General features: G+C 36.9%; 1 protein-coding gene across 1 annotated transcript in view; it reads left to right on the forward strand.

Annotated features, from left to right (window-relative positions):
• Positions 1–4: 4 nt before the first annotated feature.
• Positions 5–21,150, forward strand: part of PFKL (phosphofructokinase, liver type) — a gene marked incomplete in the record, with an annotated part of 36,283 nt that continues 15,137 nt past the window's right edge. The window contains 11 exon segments of the mRNA XM_072418833.1: positions 5–203; positions 3,339–3,412; positions 8,081–8,158; positions 9,257–9,446; positions 12,184–12,349; positions 13,385–13,429; positions 15,004–15,112; positions 15,836–15,931; positions 17,467–17,559; positions 18,339–18,464; positions 20,265–20,329. Coding sequence (XP_072274934.1) covers positions 119–203; positions 3,339–3,412; positions 8,081–8,158; positions 9,257–9,446; positions 12,184–12,349; positions 13,385–13,429; positions 15,004–15,112; positions 15,836–15,931; positions 17,467–17,559; positions 18,339–18,464; positions 20,265–20,329 — 1,127 coding nt within the window.

Genomic DNA, 21,150 nt, shown 5'->3' on the forward strand with positions numbered 1-21,150 from the left:
CTGGAGCTGCTGCGAGGAGGGGCGAAAGTCGCAGCACGTAGAGCACGCACATTACTGCACAGGGCTCAGCTCCAGGTCATTTCATCTCTGTTTTGGTGCTTTGAGGGAGAAAATAAAAATGTCTTCACCAGACCTGGAGAGCCTCCGAATGTCCGGAGCGGGTAAGGCTATGGCTGTGCTGACCAGCGGGGGAGACGCACAAGGTGAGTGGAAATCACTTTATCTTCTTATGTGTATGGAGCTCAGCTCGGCCTCTATTATTACTGAGGTGAGGAGGGGGCTAGAGATGGCTCATTACATTCTCCTATTCATTTACCCTGGTGAATTATTTTATAATTTACAGTTTTATTACAGAGAAGTTTGTCTCAGCTCTTACATATACATTTAAAGTGGAACTAAACTACCTACCCTTTCCATGGTGGGGAGCTGCCATCTTTCTTCCTTTCTTCTGGAAGACAATCTTGATTGGCCGCGCTGTGATGATGTCACTGGTTCCCCTAAAGGAAGTCAGGATTGCCTGGTCTCCCTGGCAACCAATGCTAAGCTGCGCTCAGCAAAATTTCATGATTGGGTGACCATTGGGCAGGTTATTGCATTTATTGCAGACGGGACATCGTCTCTCCCTTTCTCCAATACCCACCTAATGAATTGCCTACATTAAAAGTGGGATTTTTGTTCCACTTTAAGTATCATAAAATTCCCATTTTTCTTTATATTTCATTGCCCTTACATCTCAGTCGTCGTTGATTCCTGAATTTCCGATCCTGTTAGCAGTCAGATGGCCAGCACAGTGATAACGCATCCCTATCTCCTGTATAGGCTCCCCCGTGGATTGATAACTATGCTCCTGTACATCCCAGATGTGCACTCCTTTTCAGAATATATATTATGTACCTGGTGGATGCCCCAGAAGATAGGATGGGGCACAAGAGCTGATGAATAAGCAAAGCACAGGAGGCCATGGAGACTGGCTGGCAGAATTAAGAACCAACTGGGGAGCAGGCTGAGGTCTACCACTTTGTTGATATGTGAGGTACAGAATGGAAGAGAAAAGCAGGGTCAGACAACAGGCCGAGGTCAAAAACTTGCTACAAAACGGGAAACAGAAGCAGGGTCAAGAACAAGCCTAAGGCTACATAAACACATGCAATAATTGTTGTTGGAAAGGATTTTTCACGATTCTTTCCAACAATAAATGAATGAAAGATGCATGAACAAGCGTAGTACATACAGCAACGTTCTGCTCTATGGAGAGGGGAGTTGGGAGAACGATGGAGCGGTACCCCACTGCGCTCTCTCCCCTTCATTTTCATTGTTGTTCCTTGTCCTCGGATCCACCAGGACGGTCGTTCGGACGACGAGCGCTGTACACACATCAGATTCGTCAAAATCAAAAATCGCACATCAAAATCGTCTCTAAGCGAATCATTGGACGAGAAAAATCTGTATGTGTACATAGCAGGGGTAATCCAAGAAACAAGTCAAAAGCAAAACTCAATCTTAATGAGAAATCCAAGGTCATGCGTCAGATCTGGCACAGGATAAGCTGAACACCACTCGGGAATGGAGTGGAGGTATTTAAATCGCCTGTCTGGTGCCGACAGGGCTGACAAGTTTGTGCATGGGGAAACGTACGCACCTTCCCAGGAATACATGTACCAATGCACCATGTTCAGGCAAATAAACATGCACAATAAATTTAAACTTTGATTTGACTTGGTGTCAGTAGCTGCTTGTTGTCCAGTGAGTAGGAAGGAAAATCTGCTTGCGCAGCCAGTCCGGTATGTTGCAGTACAAGAAGCATGTTTATCAGAGGATAGAGTAGAATCACAGAGACATGAGCTTATCAGTCAGCTCTTATACATATAGCTCATCTGCTTAATAAAGCAGACTTTGCACCTTTTTATCTTGTGAAGTCTTCAACAAAGTTATTTTTCTTTGCTTCTTCGCTGCCACCTACTTTTGTTGTCTATTCCCAATTCCTGTGATGTTTACCCAGCATCAATTCTTGTACTGCACATGTGTAAGATTGTAGTTGTGCCATCAGAAGTCTTCCATAAAGTCATATGACCTTGTTCTTTACATGCACCAGATTATTATTATTACACAGTATTACTAACATATTACGCAGTGCTGTACAAAGTCCATAGTCATGTCATTAGCTGTCCCTCAAAGGAGCTCACAATCTAATGTCCCTACCATAGTCATATGTCTTTAATACAGTGAATGTACAATAAAAGGTGAATTTTGGGGGTAGCCAATTAACCTAACTGCATGTTTTTGGAATGTGGGAGGAAAACCCACGTGGGGAGAACCCGCAAACTTCATGCAGAAAATGTCCTGGCTGAGATTCGAATCTGGGACCCAGCGCTGCAAAGGCCAGTACTAACCACTGAGCCACTGTGCTGCCCTGATGTTGCGACTGTGCCGAATGAGATCAGACATATCATCAGTCCTCCAGGCTCCTGTACTACGTGACATTCATTCTATGAGGTGCAGGATTCACCTGCTAGTTACCTTCACTTCAGCAAGAAACAACAAGAGGTGGGCAGGAAAAAATCAATGAAGAATGAAAAGGTAATTTAAAAATAGGAAAGACATTTAAATACATACTTTTTTAAAAAAAAAAGGGGGAGTTTTTAATATAGTAAAGTTAGGTGAAAGGTCCGCTTTATCGTCTTTGTCTGAAGATCAGCTTTAAAGTAGCAGGAATGCAAAACATGAGTATTTGCACTTTTACAGGGTCATCTAAAAGTGTTCAATCCTCTCCCACCATTGCAGCAGAAGTTGTAAAATACCTTTTGCAGTTGCCTTAAAATGCCAGTTCTTCCCAGAATACCAAATTGTTGTAATTTACAAAAGCAACAATGCAATAGACCTAGCCATGCATAGCAAAGTACAACAGACTATGTAAAAGATGATCTGGCTCAGATTATGGTTGTTCTCCTATTGTGTGATACTTCCCCCACCTACTAGATTGTAAGCTCTTCGGGGCAGTGTACCCTCCTCCTCCTGTGTCACTGTCTGTGTCTGACTGTCGTTTGCAACCTCTATTTAATGTACAGCACTGTACATGTACTGTAAATGGTTGGCACTATATAAATCCTGTTTAATAATAATGATTGTGAAGCTTGAACCAACTGGAACTGGTTGTTAACTGGAATTGGGCTCTACTTTGTGGCCCTCTAGTAGTGCTCCATACATAACTAATGTTTTTTAGTAGTTGGGTATAACATTTTAACTGTGAAGCATTTATGTATTGTAAATCACATAAATTGGAAAGGACAGTTATTAGTTAAAACTTGATTTACCTGAGTTGGTATATTTATATTTTCCAGGAATGAATGCCGCAGTTCGTTCTGTTACTCGTATGGGCATTTATGTTGGAGCGAAAGTTTTTCATGTATATGAGGTATGTTTTGTTTTGATTTTTAAATGTGTTAATTTAAAGCTCTATTACATATAGGATGCACATAACTTGTCGCATGTGTTCTAAAAACATTTACATATTGTCTAAGAATTTTGCGAAACTTGAGATGTGTCAAAAAGGCATAAACATATATGATTTATGATTTAAAGCGGACCTAAATTCAACATTTTTACTTTACATTAAAGGGTGGACAACCCTTTTATTTAAAGTAAAAAACTGATTTTTTTTTTTAGTGCAACACCTCCCCTTTTTGTGTTGATGACAGAATGGAGCGCAAAACCTGCTGGGATACCTACATCACGCATCCCGGGAGTCTCTTGGCTGCTCTTTCTGCACATGCTCTGATCTCAGGCATGCGCAGAAGGAGCCCTTTCTTTAATAGAAGAAACAATTGCATACGCAGTGAGATCGGCAATCTTTTTTCCACATCTACGCCACCCGATCTCGTGTCTGCACAGTGCAAGATCCGGTGGCGTAGGAAGACGAGAGAAGATGTCAGCGCCTGGTGCTTCCTCTTTGTCAGACCAAAGATGGATACCGGGACAACACGGGACCCAAATGAAGAAACCTCGCAACAGATCTGCGGGATTAAAGGTAAGTGTGATTTTTTTTTTTTTTTTTTTGGGTTCCGCTTTAATTTGGCTATAACCACTGCAGACTGACTTTAGTTCTACTCAGAGGAGTTTTAAATATGAGTTTAAATGTTTATCCAATATTCTGTCATACCTGTTTCAGACCTGTGAGGAGTAGTAAATTCAATCGGTTTTTTTTCTTGCTAAACTAGAAGAAAGGTTAATTAGAAAGGTAAACTGGAATGCAAATAGACATATCTATTTTATAGCTCTTTGTCTATTCCCTGGAGTTTAAATCCTGTTATCTTGTGCACACCTGCAGTAAACCAATATTGCTGGTACCTAAATGACTGACTTTACAATTCTAGTGGTTTTCTTTGTGTGAAAAGAGGGTAAAGTGTGTCAAGCCTACAAATTCCACAGGCATTATATGTTGTAGATATATTGCAGTGTAACAATACTGTATATACATTTAAAATGACAAATTACTTGTGTATTCCTTAATAACAATATGGTATGTGACGTGTAGCTCCTTGTCCACGACAGCTACATATTGGCTACAAGGCCCAGGTAATGTTCTGAGACATGGGCTTAAATGTGAGAAATCATTGGTATACTGTAGTTTATATGTTGTAAGAGATCTTAACACAAACACATATGTGCCATAAGCCATATCACATATGCCAGTATTTTATTGCTTTCCATTAAACTGCTGTGGAGATGTTTCCTCACTTTGTCATTGGCGACTGCTGTTACTAGAACAAAAAGTGATGGAACTCATCCAAGGACAAAGCCAGAAAAATGCGCCAATGTTATATTCCTTTTATAAAACACTAATATAAACTTCTGTGTTTTTCTCCCTTTTTGGTCTGTTTAATATACAGCAGACAAAATGTTATCATTATTGATTGACCTTGTCTAAAAATCAATACTGTGCCGTAACCCCAGGTTCTTTTCTTAGATTACAGCATAATGCTGACTACAGCAGATGTTTTAATGATGCAGAGATCTGAGACTAGGAGTGTTTGAGTAAGAGAAGAATAAGGACTCTAAACCAGTGTTTCCTGACCTTGAGGGAACCATTCAAATAACTTTCAGGTCTTCATGGAACCTGTTCTATAATTAATATATCTACAGCTCACAGTATTATAACATGATGGTCCTTGGGAAGAATGCCTCTTCCATCGATGGACGGTGGGAAAAATGTCACACTTACAGACAAACAAAAAGATTTTTAGTGTCCGTTAACTTGAACTGAATTTGCTCATTGCTCACCCTCTGAAGGGACAGAGCTGACACCTTAGTCCACAAAAATGTACGCCCATAGCAGGACTGATGGGCCGATTGTACATGCAGGCTTTTCTGTACATGCAAAGTCTTTACATGGGGAAACCTGCATGTATTCCAGGCCTGTACTGTTTGTATGTTTTTGCCTGGACCCTTTGAAATATTTGCTCTAACTTTGTGACTTGGCCACAAAAGCAGGAAGTTAGGTGAATTTTTGATGAAGACTTGAAATTATTATTAATTTTATTATTATTATTATTATTATTATTATTAATAATAATAATAAACAGGATTTATATAGCGGCAACATATTACACAGCGCTGTACATTAAATAGAGGTTGCAAATGACAGACTAATAAAGACAGTGACACTGGAGGAGAGGGCCTCACCCCGAAGAGCTTACAATCTAGTAGGTGGGGGAATTTACACACAATAGGAGGGGGGATATGTAGTGACGGTTTCAAAAGACAGAAAGAGATGGGTAGGCAAGTTTGAAAAAAATGGGTTTTGAGTGCTCTTTTAAATGAGCAGAAAGTAGGAGCAAGCTGAATAGCAGTATTATACTTCCTAAACTTTCTCCTTCATCTCCTAATCAGGCTATTGTATTGTGGGGGGCTTCACTATGTCTGGAAGTATTTGTATCTGTGTTAAATTTAGGTAGTAAACATTTGTGTAGGCATGGGATATTGTGTACTCCTGTATATAGATCAATCATTAAAAGAATCACAAATCACTTTAGGAGCCAACATAAGTAATGAAACCTCAATCGACGTTGCCACCCAAAAAAGTGTTTGGAAAAGAAGCAAGAGCAGGAAGCCTGAAGGTATATGAGCTATTTTTCCCCCTTTATTTGCATGTGGCACGTGAATCATTTACTACCACTAGAATTGTCACGTTTCATTAACCTAAACACTTTGCGTTTAACTAGTTGAGCGTTAGAGCCATTATTTACGTTTCACCATTTACTTATAAAACTGAAATGTGGCATGTGTTGTTTTTTTTGTGGGGCTAACAAGACTTGTTCAGTGACTTTGACAGCAAGTATTTATCATTTTATTATTTATTAGGTATGTATATACAGTTTACATACTAATGAGCCCTCTGCAAGTTAAATATATGACTTCTCAGCCCTTAAAGGGGAACTAATATTGTGAGCAAGCAGGCTCTTTTTTTTTTTGTCGAAAGGTCAGATGTTGTCCCTTCTGCAACAAAACTTTCTTGCCTGCAAATTTTTCTTAAAGATACACTGCACATACTATAAACAGCTCAGTGTACAATCCTGATCCTGGTATAGCCAGCTACTGGAAATGACTAAATGCAGGAGTGCATGTGCAGGAGTCTCGTCATTTCAGCCTGGCCATGATGGCTGAAGATCCAAAACCCCAGAAGAAGACTAGGTGAGGAGTCTGGAATATACGGCACAGTTAAGATTTATCAGGCACATAAATTTATTTATTGCACATGAGACATTGCCTTTCTCCAATAAAAGATCTGTCTGCCCCCAATTTTTTATAATTTAATCTAGTTTTGCTTTAATTTGCTATTGTCAACAGAAACCTCAAAATCTCCATCATGGTAGCTTGAGCCAAGTGTATAAGTATTGTCTTTGTCTTGTAGCTATACCCTAAGAATATCGGGATGTTTTGGGATGAGCAGATTTACTTTAACTGAAACAGCAAGAATTACCCTTCTTTGTATTTATTAGGAATTTGTTTTTTATCTCAAGAGGCTAAACTAAAGAAATAGAGCATTTTGATAGGGAGAGCATAGGAAGTGCATGTGTTATTTAAGATAAAAAAAAGGGTGAAGCCCCATCCCCTCAGCAATCAAGACAGAATGAGAGTGCAGAGCCTCCCCAGGATACATGCATCATAGAGGCTTCTGGCTGCTCCCTCCACTCATGCCAATCTTGGGCACACATGCACAGTGAGATCAGCACTCCTTTTTCCATCTAGGCCACTATCTCCTGCCTGCACAGTGTGAGATCCGGTGATGTAGGAAGAAGGGCAAAGAAGATGGCGGCGCCCGGATTGGGGAAACCACCAAAGGGATCGACGGATCTGTGAAAGTTTTTTTTTTTTTTTTCAGTTTACTTCCGCTTTAACTAAGCAAAGGTCATTATTTTGTTTAAAAGCCTAGCTGAACCTTTCATTGGACCTGAGTTATTAAAGGTTTGCTGGATCACCCAGGTTCACCGATGAAAGTGTATCTTCTTCAGTCATAGAGAGCTTTGATAAATCAGGCCCATTGAATCTGCAATGTCCGTTTATATTGATACGAAACAAAAATTGGGACAAACCACTGCATGTGATATTCAGATATTTATTTTGCATCTGCTTAGATGTGGCTTCTTTTGTTTTTTGTTATGGTGTTGGAGAATTTGTCATTTTAGATGGTAATGCATACTAAATTGAGAGCCAGCTCACGTTTGTCTGGTGTGGCATGAAAATGTATTTAAAGTAGAAGCTTTTATACCTATATGGCTATTAAGTTTTATGCACTGCAATTTATCAGAATTTTTTTGTTAATTTGTAGTAAATAGTCCCTTTTAAGTGGATGTTCAATGCGCAAAATGCATGAATCACGCATTGGTGCACCTCCATCATGAGAAATTTCTCTTCCGAATGTTTCTCATTCACTTGCAATGCATACATATATAATGTGTTTTGTGCGTATAAATGCATTGTCAAAGGTGTAAATGGGCCCTGGAGCAAATAACTGTGCTATGCTGCTTCAAAAAATGTAAATATGTTGACGTTTTTGGATTAACATCGTCTTGTTCCTTTATAGGGTTATGAAGGATTGGTTGAAGGAGGTGAATGTATCAAGCAAGCAAACTGGCTTAGTGTATCAAATATAATCCAACTGGTAAGTTTATTAAAAAAAGAAGTGATAACAGGGAAAATTATAGATTTTGTGATAGATGAGGTAATGCAAATATTTTAGTCTGAGCCATTTCTTGCAGATATTCTTTAGGCATTTTACATTCCCTGGATTTAGGTAATCCCATTTCATTTTCCTGTTTTGTTGGCTGATTTATAGACTGATATAATACAGACAGATATAATACAAATTATTATAATAAAAGTTATTCATTAGAAAATAAAAATACAGAAAAAACTGTTAGCAGGTTGAAACAAATGAACATTTTTTTTCTCTGGTAATATTGGTCTAAGTCTTTTTAGCAGAGATGCAAAAATTGGGGGTCTGATGCATCACAGCTTGTTTCTGAAATAAAAAGGGTTTTGACATCAAGAACAGTTTACCTGTAACAGACACTTTTTTTTTTCATTGATCAAATGATTAATAATAAAATACAAAAATTAACATTTTCCCCAGGAGACCAAGGTACTTGGTAGAGACTTTTATCTACCTTGAACATCTTATTTATTGGTGATCGGAAACACTCTGGAAATGCCCTCAAACTGTTGATAGATGCTTTTTCTGTGGATTGCAAACAAAACAAGGGTTTAGTCATTAGACTCCAGTTCCGGGATTTCCTTCCTGTGTTTGTGCTGCTGGCATTAGTTCCTGTAGTGGTGTTGCGTGTAATGGATACAACCATTTCTTCTATTTGCTGATTATATATTTGATCTTTGTTGCTCATTCTTAAAGAAGCAGCTATATTGCTGCGAAACGCATCAAATGAAATTTCCCCCTCTATTGCAGAAACTAGCTCACAAGAGTCAAACTCTAGAGGGGTGATATTAAATATTTATTACTATTATTATTCTGGCTTGTAGCAACATTGAGATCAAATACCCTGTTCAAATACCACACACTACCTTTTTTTTATCAATATATGTTCAAATATTCCTGTATAATCCAAAAAATGTATTGATTTTGATTTTAACTATGTAGCCCCTGAAATGCCCACTTTCTTGTTTGAAAAACTTTTTGAAAAAAATACAAAAATTTTAATTTTTCTAAATGTAATGGTTACAAAAGTGAAAATTTTTCTTTCAGGGTGGGACCATCATTGGCAGTGCTAGATGCAAAGAATTTACCACTCGTGAAGGTCGTCTGAGAGCAGCCTATAACCTTGTACAGCATGGCATAACAAATTTGTGTGTCATTGGGGGTGATGGAAGTTTAACTGGTGCAAATATTTTTCGAAAGGAGTGGAGTGGTTTGCTTGAGGAACTTGTTAAAGAAGGTATGGCAAGTAAAAATCCAATCAATGTGTTTGCCAGTATGTATGTATATTGAGTTAGTAAAATTATGTGTTGTAATACCATAGCATGGGTTTTCTATGAAGTCTGCACGTGAAACCATGAAAAGTTCATAAGACCCCGTTTATTTCAGTTGTTCTTCTTTCTTCGTTGCAACTTACTTTTGTACATGCTGTAAACGGAACCTATTCTGCACATCACTGCAATACATGCACATTCCCTCATGTGGTAAGTTTTTGAAAATGCCACACCCAACAAAAAAAAAGAAACTTTTACTTTATAAGGGTTGTCTACCTTTTTATGTAAAGTAAAAATGTTGAGAATATGTTCTTTACCTATGATATATGCATTCTTCAGAGTAAATTTCCTCCCATTTTGTCATTATACCATTGAATGTACCCTGTAAGGCTAGTCGTAGAAAGGCATATGGCTCACTTGGATGACATATCTCCATCATTGAACACCCTGTTTTTTATTCACTTTCTAGTTGGTTGTTGGTCAGGTATTTCTAGTTTTCTTCCGTAACTTTGTCCTAACTGAGAAAAGTGCTTCACTGGTCAGAATTATATTTATGTATTGTTAACCCAAGTGATAAATAGCATGTTTTCTTATCATCTCTTTCTTATCATCTCTCATGTGTGTACTTTGGATGCATTTTTTTGTAAATTAATATTTAGATTTGTTCCCAAATGTTTTTGATCCTATTAATTTTACAGTAGAGACCACAGTAGGGTCCCCACACAACTATATCATTTTTATTTAATTGCTCACACATACAGAATTTCAGTGTTTTGATACATTCATCAATGCTCATTCATAGTTCCTGATAGGTTTCGAAACTTCCTCTGCCTCAGAAGACCTTTTTGATGGGGAAATTTTTTTTACCACAACTAATATATAAAAATTCCAGTGACTTAGACATTAAAATAATTAACATTTAATACATATAAATAATTATTAGTTAAAATATTACATATTAAATAAAGGAAGAACAGAGAAAGAGGGTTTTTTTTTTTTTTTTTTTGCTGCTTGTATTCAAAATAAACGTTACAATAATAAAAAAAAACCATAAGGTTGTGTAATATGTATAAGACATAATTAAACAGTTCTTGGAACTTGAATATTCCTCTTTTGTATTAACAACATGCGTTGAGATAGGGTTGCTGAGAAAACCAGACAGTTAGTAATCTGGTAATGTAGGGAAAAAAAGATGGATCCAGGTAGTTCCTATGGACAAACAGGATCTTTGGTGTATACCCTTAAGTCCCTTATTTTCTGACGGGTATCGCCAAATAGGCCTCCTCGGGAGCTTGAGACATACATGGACTATTGGGACGATATTAAGCATTTGTACTTTAAAAGCTTGTTTGGAGACAAAAATGTCAATAGGGGTAAAGTTCCATCACTCACTCAAGTTGGTGGTTATAAGCTATGATGAGGTATCTTAATGATTCGTATCCCAGTTTCAAGAACATGCTGTTCTTATAATATGTAAAAACATTCACTTGTATGATATTGTGGATTAGGGTTGGAGATCCTTTATATATTCATCCTAATTAGTATCTTCAAAGTGAAATCCACCTAGAAAAGTACTTTAAAAAGGCTTTCAAAGATTAAGTGGTTAGTATTTGCAGGCCCAAACCTATTCATAGGTTCCTGACAGGGAGGTCTTGTTTAAAGAATCAATTCTGCAGAGACTTTGCTGGCCAGAGCGCACACACAGAGAGCACACACAAGATACTTGCTCTGGCCAGCAAAATCTCTGCAGAATGGATTCTTTAACCTCCCTAGCAGTCTAATTCTGTCCAAATTTCCACGCAAAAAGCAGTACCATTTTTTTCATGAAAATTTATTTTTCATTGTAGGCTATGTATAATTCTTCGGCATAACTCACCAATATTTATCAATAAACTTTAAAAAACAAACAAAAAACAATTTAACATGTAATGTAAGTGTTCAGTAGCATATATAGTGTGTGTGTGTGTATATATATATATATATATAAAACATCATATGAATATTTCTTTGTATGGGACTCAATACTGCTATTTTGTATTGAATCCAATACGCAATTATTTGAATTTCCTGCTGGTCCTCCTGCCCGCACCGACGCATGTACCAACGTCGCCAATAAACCCCGTAGATCTCGTCTCTGGAATTTGCGGCTGGAGATCGAGGAGAAAGGACGTGTCCCCAGGGCCTGCGGGGACTAGCGAGACGCCGGGGGACAGCGACAGAACAAAGTAAGTGAGGTTGTTTTTTCGTTAAAAGCTACCCTGAGTGTGACTCGGGGAATACCGATTTTTGCCTAGAAATCCACCTCGAGTCACTCCGGAATACCGCTAAGGGGGTTAAACAAGACCTCCCTTTGTCAGAAATCATCAGTCAGAAATTATTTGGTCAAAAATTTTCCCATCAAAAAGTTTTCCTAAAGACGAAGTTGTTAAACGAGTCAAGAACTATAGATAGGCTTTGATCAATGTATATCAGAACAGAAATTCTGATGAGCATTTTCTAATAAGTTGTGTTTTTATGAATATTGAATGGTATAATTTGTCGTGCGTGCCTGTAAAGTCCTGTATAAAGTTTTTGTTTTAAAATTTGGCCCAGTAGATTAGTAAACCTGAGCCAAAAGGCAGTGCTGGGTTATCCTGGAAATCTGTCATGGTATGAACTGTGATTGCAATGTAAATTTATCTGTTATTTTTGCTTGTTTTTCAGAACAGATAACTGAAGATGTTGCTGCTAAATATTCTCATTTGAATATTGTTGGACTTGTCGGCTCAATTGATAATGACTTTTGTGGTACAGATATGACAATTGGAACAGACTCGGCATTGCATAGAATTATGGAAGTAATTGATGCAATCACTACTACCGCTCAAAGGTTAGCAATGCAGTTTTGTTGTAAAGCGCATGTATGTGTATATATGTATGTATGTGTGTGTGTGTGTGTGTGTGTGTGTGTGTGTTTGTGTATATATGTGTATATATGTGTGTGTGTGTGTATATATGTGTATATATATATATATATATTAACTTTTTTTTTGTTAGCAAAGAATTCTACACATAACCGTTATTAGAAGGCTCATTTACAGCAATGCAAAAAATAAAAAGCAAGAAAACTGTTCTCTTTTTATTGTACTTCTAACACAATGGCCACAGTTCTCACAGTAGAATAGAAGCAGGAAATATTCCTTCAATAAGTTTAGAACAACTCCCTTTGCAAGTTAAGACTACTGCCTATGTTGTGCAATCATTGTGTCATCATTTTTGCCAGTTTCATTATGTTTTGCAACCTCCAAAATAGAATTGATATTAATCACACTTTTTAGTGTTCTTTGCATTTGAGTTGCTCATCAATGAATTGAAGTCAGGCCTCATACTAATGTAAAGTATTAATGCCCCCAAATAAGCTTGACATCCAGACAGTTAACATTTTATATTATCATCATGGCAGTTGAAGCCTGTGTGTTTCTCAAAGTACAGATTTCCTTAATTAAACCTTTTAGATCCAATGATTCATTAGTTCTATATTAGCGTTAACATGCATATATAAAGAACGTTTTATTATTTAATATGCATGCTCTACTGATCTACAGATCAGGGACTAGAGACAGCTCCTAGACTGTCTGTCCTTTCGTATTTAGATCTAACAAGACTTATGTAGTATGGAGGTCTACTTGGTTAGATACAAATTAACTAGGTTGCTTCTGCAAACTAATTTGCAATATGCAAGGTATGTTGTCGGTTTATGGCTCATTTCTGTTATTTAGCCTTTGCCAAAACATCTGTTGAGATAAATTGTCTGCTGTGCGCAGATAGCTTGATTTTAAATGATTCTGCTTAATGTGTAACTTCTTGCTTTTTTGAGATTATTTAAAACAAAAAATACTAATATATATATTTTTTTCCATCATAGTCATCAACGGACGTTTGTGCTTGAAGTGATGGGACGGCATTGTGGGTAAAGCATTTTAGTTTTTCTTTATAATGAGAGATTGTTCAGCTACAGACTGTATTAGGCATTAGGCAGTACATTCTGCTCAAAGTTCCAGCAACTGAAGTTGTTGTATGGCAGGAGAGTCTAGATGATAAAATAGTAAAACCTTTAAACCTCTGACTAGTAAAACTTTACATACATTTATTGCAGTGTGGATTTTATTGTTCTTCTATAGTTCCTCTGAAAATAACCACTTATGTCATAGTGGTTCAGTGGCTAGCACTCTTTCCTTGCAGGACTTGCATACCAGGTTGGAATTTCAGCCAGGGCACTTGCCTGTACAAAGTCTGTAGGTTTTCCCTTTTATTATTAATATTACATAGTATTTATATAGCGCCATCTGCGTTGTACAAAGTTGATAGTCGTGTCACTAACTGTCCCTCAAAAGAGCTCACAATCTAATGTCCCTACCATAGTCCTATGTCATTAATTTAGTCTAAGGTCAATTTTGAGGGAAAGCCAATTAACCTTACTGCATGTTTTTGGGATGTGGGAGGAAACCGGAGTATCTGGAGGTAACCCACTCAGACACAGGGAGAACCTGCAAACTCCATGCAGATAGTATCCTGGCCAAGATTTGAACCTAGGACCTAGCGCTGAAAAGAGTGCTACCACTGAGCCAAGAGTGCTACTACTGAGCCACTGAGCCACGGTGCTGCCCATTCTCTTTGTTTGTCTGGGTTTCATCTGGAAACTCCGGTTTCCTCCTACATGCCAAAAAACATACTGATAGATTATTTGGATTCCCCCCATACTGTCCTGAAACTATGGTAATGAGATATGACTGTAGTAGAATATTAGATTGTAAGCTTCTTTTTGAGACAGTTAGTGGCAATGGCATAGGGACGTGGGTTGCAAACGTCTTGATCAAGCTCAGGCCCCTTAGCCCAGTGAGTCTCCCTAATGGGCACCATCTCTCCACTCACTATTGTACACAAGGGTGCAAAGGAGATCTTCTACCATTCACTTCCTCTTCCTGGCTGTTTTTTATGTAATGTCTTCCTCCCCACTGGGCTTTGAAAGATGACTGTAGTAGACATTCTGCACTGTCAGGCGAAATTACATTTGTGGGTGATCTGTTTAGGCCCTGAGCTAAAAGAGCTCTGGGGGGCTCTTGATTTGAATGTAGGGTTCTAATTTAAAGGAGGCGATGTTGGCATGAAAGGGAGCTATGCTATGACTTTAGGGACACTAATGTAAAGAAGGGTTCCAGATATAAAGAGGTGATCCTGATATGATGGGGCACTCCCCATGTGATATAGCTTGTCCTAAATAGTAGAGGTCTTGTCAAAATTTAACATTTGGGCCTATAATCCGATAAGTTTTCTTCTTCTTTATTTGTTTCTGCTTTTTCATATGTCTCCTAAAATAATGAAACCAAATGTGGCTCCTCCTCCTGTATCACTGTCTGTATTAGTCTGTCATTTGCAATCCCTATTTAATGTACAGCGATGCGTAATATGTTGGCGCTATATAAATCCTGTTTAATAATAATAATAATGTGGCTAATTTGTAATGATACACTCAATTTGTCATAGGTATCTAGCCTTAGTATCGGCATTGGCATCAGGAGCCGACTGGCTTTTTATTCCAGAGAGTCCTCCTGAAGAAGGGTGGGAGGATGTCATGTGTTCTAGACTTGGAGAGGCAAGTATTACAAAAATATTTTTTAATAAATGCAAACAATTCATTGAGCTAATAAGTGTGCAAACAGTGCTGACGTGCAGATTTTACTTATATATTAAATATTGAGAACTCTTATCTGGGTATAGTGGATATTGGGCATCAGCTGAAAAACTTTATAGGTTTATTTGGTAGATTGTGAACCCCTTTGAGGGATAGTTAGTGATATGACAATGCACTTTGTAAAGCGCTTCGTAATATTTTGGCACTGTATAAATACTGTGTAATAATTATAAATATATTTGCATCTAGATATAGAATACATTTGTATATGTGGTAATGCATGTATGTATTGCCTAGGAGAAGGGTATTAAAACTATAATATACTCTTCTTTTTATCTGCAATACCACACAGCCTAAATTCTAATTTTATTTGAGATTCTACTTTTTTTTTCTTCTACTTTGGGGTAAACCATGCCAATCCTCTTATTTTCCCATCTAATGTCTGTAATGTCTGTGCATTGAGATTATTGTAAGCACTTATATTGGTTTCTCTTGTCATGTCACAGAGTCATTCCTACATAGCGAATTTGAAATCTTTGCAAAGCAATGTCAGCTTTAGTTTGATAATATATCTGAAGTCTGAAACCATCAGTTCTTTCCTTAGTGGCTGGAATTTTTACATATAAATTATATATATGAAAGCAGTATGTATTTCTTTATTTGTGAGTATTTTTTTTTATGCAGGCTCGAAGTCGAGGATCAAGATTAAATATCATTATTATTGCAGAAGGAGCTATAGATTGCAATGGGGAGCCTATAACTTCTAAATATGTGAAAGATGTGAGTAAACTCTTCTAATAACTCTGCAGTTTTTTTCTCTAGTTTAGTGTACTTTATAAAAAAGAACAGAGCTATGAAAACTTCTGTAATGTTACTATATTTACAAGAAGATTATTGTTTTAATATATTTATTTTTATATTGATATTTGTATAATATTGCTTTACTTACTTTTTTCAAAATAGTTTGGGAAAATATTGGTAGTGCTGTAAAACAAGTTAATGGCTGTTAGATAAATCTTAGGCCAGACCTCTTTATAGTGCAGAAATAGAGAATAACATTAACAGACGCATTACATGAAACACTGCATACCATTAAAAAGTATATGTATCAATTACTTCCTGATGAATATACCTTTAGGTGTATGTTTAGGGAGAGTGGCCGTAATCAGTCACTACAGGAAACACTTTACAAAGTAAAAGTTTCACTCTTAATTTATCGCACTGATCTGGAAGAAAACTATATGTTTTTTTTTACCAAGAAAGTGTGTCTCACTCCATGGTAGTAAAACATGACAGGATATCCGGTCTTTTTCTACTTCAAAGCTAAAAAAAATGGCCATATATACACCTAAACCTCATCCTTATGACTTGTAACCCTCTTTTAAATTTTCAGATTGAAGGTGATGTCCCTTATGTAATAAAATAAATCTTCCCTTATGTGAACATGGCTTTATTTTACTTAAAACAGTAAACATGGAGTTGTATGCTAAATTACATAACACAACAAAACACACAACAGCAAAATGTGGAAAGAGATTTAGGTTGCAAATCATTTTAGTGGGTTTAAAAAAAAAAAAAAGTGCCTGACCATTGAATTCAACTCTACTTGTCTCTTCTGCAACAATTTTTTACTGCAAGTAATTTTTATTGCGATGTGTAGTTTTGCTTTAGCATTATGGCAAGCGTAGGTCTCGAGTTTCATCTGTTGACCTCTCTTCTGGCTTGTCTGTTCCATTGTAATATTGCTTGGTAAGCTTCATTCTATACGAATAGACCATTTACACAGTTAAACGCTTGGCTTACCGCAATGTACACCAATCCATGTTACATGTGTCAGCACATTGTGGTCATTTATTTTCATTAGTACTCAAATACCTCTTCTGTGCATTGTGGCATGTATTTTTTTTTATTATTTTTTTTTTAGAGTAAGGGGGATTTTCATGTGTTGGCTGTCCATCTATTTAAATAGGCCACATAAATTAAATGCAAGGATGCAAATGTACCCTAAAATAGTAAATCACTGCTTGGGTGGAGATGTACATGGCTAAAAAAAAATATCTCTTTGGTGGCTTGCATTCTCATCTTGCAGAACTGGGATTTAAATTTTGGTCTGAAGTTTGTGTTTGTGGGAGTTAATTGACTTCCCCCAAAAACAGGTCTTAGACTAAGGTTTTGGGCCTAAGCCTGTTATCATGATGGGGGTATTAAACTGGGAGCTCCTCTGGGACAGCTAGTGACGTGACTACAGACGCTGTAATTATATAATGTATGTCAGCTGTATATAAACGTGATATTTTTTTTTTTAATCTACACAGCTAGTTGTACAGCGCCTAGGATTTGATACCAGAGTAACCGTACTTGGACATGTACAACGAGGAGGAACACCATCAGCCTTTGATCGTGTCTTGGTAACTCATAACTTTTTGATGATTTAACCTCTTTAAATGTAATCAATCTTTCCTGTAGCTTTTGGCTACCAGTATGGCGGTTAGGCCATTCACTTACAACCCCTAACTGATTCATATTTTGTAAAATATTTAGCAGGGCTTAAAGTTCATTCTTGAATGTTTTTATGTAGAAGTAAAGTAAAAACAAAAAAGTGCTTATCTTTACTTCCGCAGATCCCTTGATCCCTCTGGAGCTGTCTTCCATATGGTCCCCCATTATCCTGGTTTCTTGCTTTGTCCTCACCATCTTTTTCATTATTCTGTCTTCTGACTACGTCACCCGCTCTTGCACTGCGCAGGTGCAAAATCAGGAGACGTAGCTTGCCGTATTTGTAAAACTATAGCATGCGCGAGGTAAGCACTTTTTTCAATTACTGAAAAGCTCCTTCTGGGCATGCTGGTCCTTTTGCATGCTCAGAAGGAGCAGCCACAAGCCTTCGGGGATTCGTTGTGTACAAATCCTAGGAGGCTCTGTGCTCCTATTCAGTCTTTACTGGTGCTGCTTTTTTTTTTTATAAAGACATATCATAGTATATAGAAGGGTTATGTACCTTTCTATGTAAAGTAAGAACTGTGGTAATAAGTCTGCCTTAAAATGTCCTCTTTTTTTTAATAGGACCCAGTCACCCACTTTAAGGCACAGTGTATAACTTCTTTATTTCACATACAGGACTACAGTTATATATAAAAAGTTTGTTTTTATTCATTTATTTTTTTAAATATATATCATTTGTTTGCAGAGCAGTAAAATGGGTATGGAAGCAGTCATTGCATTGCTGGAAGCAACACCTGAAACTCCTGCCTGTGTCGTAAGCCTTTCTGGGAACCAGTCTGTTCGACTGCCATTAATGGAGTGTGTTCAAGTGGTATGTAATTTCATCCCCATCCCCTATAATACTATAATATTATAAAATATAAAAGTTCTATGTATATATGAATTAAATAAACAAAAATCTATACTGAATACTGGATTATCAGCCCAAAATATGTGCACAATAGTAAAAGCAAAGTGCAGCTTAGTGTTTCTTAAGAAAAAGTTTGTGCTATTTTAATTGAAGATGGCACATTGTCTGCTCCTCCTCTAATAATGATCCTGTCTGTTTACAACCTTTTATCTTACATGTTTAGTTCACATTTAATTCACTATTGCCACAGAAAAAAATATATATTTTCAGCTACTTTTGGCACCCTCGTTTTTCGGCAATATGCAGTGAATCACATTACAACTTAATTTGTAATTCAAACAAAAAATGATAATAGGTCAGTTGCCATACCAGCAACTCTGCAGAAAAATATTGTTAATGGCTCTACCATTGGTTTATTTTGGTTTTATTAGTAAACCACAGGAAAAAAAGTTTAGTCTTTATCTGTTTTGACATTTGAGGTAATACTAAAAAGAGGTACACAAGGTAGAAAAAATCCTACAAAAGGTATTATATTTAGCACTTAATGAGGGGATATTGCTGATGCACATATCTGATTAAATTATGAAAAAAAATCCCAGGGTTAGGTATATATATTCTTCCACCATAAATAGGCTAAAGCGGCAAATTTTAACGTTAATATAGATAAAAGAAACCTTATACAGCTTTTTTTGTAAAAACTGAGCATATAGTAAATATAATAAAATAGTCTGCAGCAGATCATAACAAGTATAAAACATATACATTCATAAAATAGGAGCCTTTGTTGATCAGCTTTTTTGAACTACTGTAGTTTAAAAGCCCAACTATTTCTCCAGCCCCAAATCCAAAATTTGATCACCAAGTAATTGAAATAGACAATCCTAAAGTTGAACAAGGGGTACAAGTTGTACCTTCTAGAAATATGCTTCAAATGATGCATGTATTTGTCTTGCAGTTGTCTCTGGAGGTCAAGTAGTATTGTCAGCTGCGTTTAGTCCAACTGTAATCACATATACAGAATTGCAACACTTCTGTCTGTAAAAAAAGAAATCTTGCGAAATAATATGTGGTAGTTTAATGTATGATCAAAAGGCCAGTTTGAAAATTGGTAGAATGTAGGTATTAAAACTTATCGAGATTAAAGCTGGAGGCATTTTTATATAAAAATATTGTGTTCTCGGATTTAAATGTAAACAATCGAGTGCAAGAAAAATTGAAAAAAAATATACCAACTGAAATTCCAAAACCCTGGATTTTTCCTTTAACCCCCCTGGCGGTATGAATATTAATTTTTTTTTTAAATGTAAAAGCGGTACAATTAAAAATACTTGGTATTTTAAATTTCCTGCCTCCCAACCGCACCGTCCTGCCTCCAGCCACACGCTTGCTCGCAAATGCTCCACGGCATCTGCTTCCCTTGGCATCGCCCAGGCATCATTAGGTTACTCAGATGGCTGGCTGGCATTGCCAGGGGAAGAGGATGCCGGGCATCACTGGAGGACGCCACGGGCACCGCTTACCAGGTAAGCTTTTTATCCTCCCTGGCAATTCCACACTCGGGGTTACCGCTTTTGGTATGGAGAATTCACCCCGAGCCACACTCTGGATTACTGCTAGGGAGGTTAAACAGCTGTGGAAAACACCTGTAGGTAAACTACACGTTATCGTATGTACTCGAGTATAAGCTGATCTAAATATAAACTATTTAGGTATTAATTTTTTTACCTATTGTTTTTAACAAATCATTTTACTTTATTCAAGACAAAAGATGTACAAAAAGCTATGGAGGAGAAAAAATTTGATGAAGCCATTCAGTTAAGGGGAAGGTAAGCCATACAGCTTTGGAGATATGCGTTCATTTTTTTAAATGCAATAAATGTAATTTCTTAGTATTACTGATATAATAATACAGTTTAATTATTTATTATTATTTAATAGGTATAGTCATTTTCTCCGGAATTTTTTCGAAAATCTGGCACTCCTCAGGTCCAGGAGTTGCCGGATTTTTGAATGTCAACCTGTATTAGCAGAAATAATGCAATCAAGCTATGGTCATAGGTGTGCCCATTGGAATTAAATAGTAAATCATAGGAGAGAGGGTGGATTTTACTTGTGTTGGCCTGTGTTGTACAATTATTATTTTAAAAATAAATATGAATAACCTCTTATTGGTAATTTTTTTATTTAGTTACCATTATTAGGTATCAACCTAATGGTTAGTTTTTAACCTGGAAAAGATTTACACATTTCATTATTTTATTTTGCAGGAGCTTTGAAAACAACTGGAACATATACAAGCTTCTTGCACACCAAAAACCATCAGAAGAGAAGGTAGGTAACCATTGTAAGCTGCCTGGTTTAAGTGTTGCCAAACCTAGAATCACTGAATAATGGTGCATAGTTTTTCTCCGCTACCTTCTTTCATGGTTATTGTCTTTGTTTATTTGAACTTTTTTTTCTCGCCCTCAATAATTTAAACAGATCTTATAGCTTTCATTATGAATGCTGTCAAGTCTAAACTCTTTTGAAACCCCTGTTTGCCTTGTGGCCATACTTGTTGTCTTTCCCTAAATTGGTGAACAGCAAATTATTTCTGTGGGTGAAAGAGTTCTGTAGGTAAGGAGAGTGTAACAAAAAAGGAAAAAGG

This window comes from Pyxicephalus adspersus, chromosome 7, assembly GCF_032062135.1.
Source record: "Pyxicephalus adspersus chromosome 7, UCB_Pads_2.0, whole genome shotgun sequence".
NCBI lineage: Eukaryota > Metazoa > Chordata > Amphibia > Anura > Pyxicephalidae > Pyxicephalus > Pyxicephalus adspersus.